The following is a 3605-nucleotide window of genomic DNA, read 5'->3' as shown; positions in this document are numbered from 1 at the left end:
AGGATACAGGGGCCTGTGGCAAATCTTTTCAGCCACCTGAGGGGGATTAAACACTGTTGGGTGCCCATTTTAACTATGCTGACCACATTTAGTGCTTAGTGATGCCAGGATTCTTTAACCTCTTTAACCCACGCCACTAAAGCCCTGTTGATGTGGGCATGCCCTCTTCCTGGCTACCATCAGATAATTGGTCTTACTGAAGTCAAGGGAGAAGTTGTCCTGGCACCACACTGTCAAGTATGACCGCCATGTAGTACATGGTCATTTACCAGACAAATCCCAAAGCCCCCCCCCCCCCAGCTCTCAATGATTTTAGGCTGGGCATCTGTATAGCATTGTGACAAGTGCCAAATTTGAAAGCGCTTCATAAAAGCTTTTGATTGAGCGTGAGAAGTGTCTGGAGCAGGTGTCCTATGGCCTTAAACAGCCATGTTACCACTGACAAGCCTTGGTCATGTTGAAACGAACACTATAGAGCCACAAAGGACAGCGGATTAGGAAGTCAGCAAATGCTTAAGTGGCAGAAATTCCTAAGATGAAGACCAAGCAAATGTGGGCATGAGCTCTGCAAGGGAAAGTCAATCTCAACTGGATTTGGTAGATAAGGATGGCTGTAGAAAAGCAGTGCAGTAGGACAGACTGGCCAGAAGTCAAATTTGATGACATGTATATAGTACAAACTGAATGTTCCTACTAGTGTGTAGAACCAAACAATGCTTGAGGAAAATATATAAGCCAACCCAAACAATATACATTTCTCAAGTAGGTTTATTAGCAATCAACACAGCCATGAAACAGCAGGATCCAGGTTAGCACAGAACCTGAGGATGAGAGAAAGTGTTACAGCTGCTCAACACGTCAGAAAACTAGTGACAGAAATCAAAGCCAAACACATTACCTTCTCCTACTGGTCACTGCCGGCGGGCATGAGGATATTGTGGTCGGTATTGGACGGGAGCAGGACGGTACCTGACAAAACCAGCTGAGCTCCATTGGTCATTTCCATGCTCATATTTGGTTCTTAAATGGGTGATGATGCCAGCAGGGAACTTCCTAGTGATGAACAGCTCCCCATAATTAGCTTCAAGACCTTCCTGGCTAGGTTCTGGTCCAATAACTTTGGATAGGGGTGGGGCTATTGTAGCAGGGAGTGGGGCTGGAATAGAACCTGCCTCAACTGCACCCTCACGAAGTGGGAACCGTTGGTCTTCAAACTCACTCCGACTGTTGCCTTGTTCATAAACACTCTCAAAGTGAGAGATTTCCCCTGCCTGGAAGTTACTTGGTGAAGACTCACACAGTGGCGGTAAAGGAAGAAGACTAGGGTAAGCGACTCCTGCAGAAAGACATCCAGTCTGTTCAGGAGCCTGAGGAACGAGGTGAGGGGAAGCAGTAGTCTTCAGGGGAGCAAAACTCTGAATACCAAGATTGGAGCCCCAATCAATAGGACTCCTAGAGTCAACAGGAACAGGGAGGCTTGAACCAGAAGAAATGGGTTCATGTTTAAGGAAGTAACGTGTGTAGGTGTTAATTTGGCTGGGTTTGACAAGTGGACCATATAGATTTGAAGTTCTTGGGTAGACTTGGCCCAACCTGTAGGCTGAGGAGAGAAGAGCATATTACTTTTAACATCTTAGGAAAGTCACTAATCAAACCTTAAGTGAGAGTACAAAAAAAAAAAAAAAAGGTATTGGCAGACATTACCCAAGACATGTTCCATAAAGTAATCCATTGTTGTTCTTACCTTGTTGATAGGGATAGCAATGAACATCCCAGAACAGCAAAACCAGGAACAGCCCCCTAGATAACAACAAACAGTTACATGATGTAGACTACAACACTTACTGAGACAATGAATCCCATTCACATTAACTGTCACTTACACTACACAGCACTTAGAAGCCATAACAGTCGTTGAACATGTGAAGTATAGAGAAATAACTGTGGCGTGTATTTATATGTTGTAGAGGACAACCTGTAACCAATCACAGCCTGATTGGACAATGCTGGCCAGCTGGTGTTAATTCACTTGCCTTGTCTAACTCCAACTCAACCCCTACGTCCTTATATCCAATTTCAGTCAGATGCACACAAGGGCAACTGGGTAGGGATAATGGTTGGTGTGGATCTGGGCCTCAATTAACTTCAGCTGTCCATCGTTTTCTAATCGGGCTGTGATTGGTTACAGGGTGTCCTCTACAACATATAAATACACTCCAGCATCTCTTCTCATCACATTAACAATTCTCATTGTGCAATGGCTGTAGTTTGAGTGACGTTTGAGTGACGTTTGAAATGGAGCTTTGGTGGTTTTAAACTGCATGTGTTCATTGTAATCCCTATCAACAAGTTAAGAGCACCAACTGGCTGTGTTCAACAGTGTTGGGGAAATGTTTTTGCCACGACCTTTTGGTGTGATTTTTTAAGGTCTTTAAAGTCAGTTTTCAGCTTCTAAAAGACAATAGTACTAAACATCGATTTCATTATCTTCCCCAGCTTACAGAATGGACTCACTTTCCCTGAGGTTGTCTTAACCGCATGATCGACCTGGCTATGACCAAAGAACTGTTGTACCTGGCCATAGTGGCCCTTCAAAGCTCCCTGGTCCTGTCGCATCTGGGAGTTGTGGTGTTGTCCCAGTGTTCAGCGTTCTGATCCGAACTCCTATAAAAGGATTCATAAGACTGCTGCTTCCCCCTTCATTCCTCAGACTCCTGAACAGGCTGGGTGTGTTCCTGCTGGAGTACCTTACCCTAGTTTATTTCCACTACCTCACCTTTCAGTCTCCAAGTAAGTTCCAGACAGGGCTTCTCTCAGATTGAATGTCTGAAGACCAACGGTTCCCACTTCCTGAGGGTGCAGTGGCGGCAGGTTCTATTCCAGCCCCACTCCCTGCTACAGCAGCCCCACCCTGAGTTGTTAGACCAGAGCCTAGCCAGGAAGGGCTTGAGGCTAATTATGGTGAGCTGTTCATCACTGAAGATCCCTGCTGGCACCATCAGCCATTTCAGAACCTGCTATGAGCATGGGAATGACCAATGTAGCTCGTCCAGCTTCATCTGGTACCATCCTACTGTCACATACAAACAGCTGTTTCCTGAACCCAGTGATACCAAGGTAAAGAGGACTCTAGCTCTGCCAAGGGTCAGGTTGGCTCCAGTCCTTCCCAGCAGAGCCAGGGAGTAACTATGGTTTTCATGACAGTACTGTCATGAAACCACAGGTATATATTTTTTTCAGCCATTTTCTGTGCAGTATAATACACTAAAGCATGACTAACTTGTTCTGGGTGTCTGATGCTCCCCAGGTTGTAGCTGGTTTCAGTTCTTCTCAGGTCATCTCCAGTTCTGACCCTCTGAACTTTTGACAGGATGTTCTAGACCCGTGGTCCCCTGGCTTAATCAGTGCTCTCTGGAATGAGTCAGAAGTAGGGTTCCTGGATTTTTGTTCATAATTGTAACCAATATATATGTTGCTAATACTTTTAGCACTTTGTTGTGTTCCTCAGATCCCAGTCAACGGCTGTAGTTCTGGACATCTCTATTACTAAAGTCATAGGGTCTACTAAGCCTCTAAGAACAACTTGGATCATATTGAATTAACCA

The 3605-nt window shown here is 45.1% G+C and overlaps 1 protein-coding gene and 1 long non-coding RNA gene across 2 annotated transcripts; one reads left to right on the top strand and one right to left on the bottom strand.

Moving 5' to 3' along the window:
- Positions 1 to 750: 750 nt before the first annotated feature.
- On the bottom strand, positions 751 to 2010 carry LOC118378887 (uncharacterized). The gene is made up of 4 exons (XM_052524734.1): positions 1884 to 2010; positions 1745 to 1800; positions 899 to 1600; positions 751 to 821 (listed from the first exon to the last, which is right to left on the bottom strand). The coding sequence occupies exons 1-3, from the start codon at positions 1904 to 1906 to the stop codon at positions 912 to 914; spliced, it is 768 nt and encodes a 255-aa protein (XP_052380694.1). The 5' UTR covers positions 1907 to 2010; the 3' UTR covers positions 751 to 821; positions 899 to 911.
- A 256-nt stretch (positions 2011 to 2266) lies between these two features.
- Positions 2267 to 3223, top strand: LOC118378888 (uncharacterized). The gene is made up of 2 exons (XR_004824501.2): positions 2267 to 2412; positions 2497 to 3223. It is a non-coding gene; the product is annotated as an uncharacterized LOC118378888 (long non-coding RNA).
- The last annotated feature ends 382 nt before the right edge of the window (positions 3224 to 3605 follow it).

The sequence above is a fragment of the Oncorhynchus keta genome, chromosome 8 (genome assembly GCF_023373465.1).
Source record: "Oncorhynchus keta strain PuntledgeMale-10-30-2019 chromosome 8, Oket_V2, whole genome shotgun sequence".
In the NCBI taxonomy this organism is placed as follows: domain Eukaryota; kingdom Metazoa; phylum Chordata; class Actinopteri; order Salmoniformes; family Salmonidae; genus Oncorhynchus; species Oncorhynchus keta.
The sequence above is the reverse complement of the archived record's forward strand: the minus strand, read 5'-3'. Positions and strand labels throughout refer to the sequence as shown.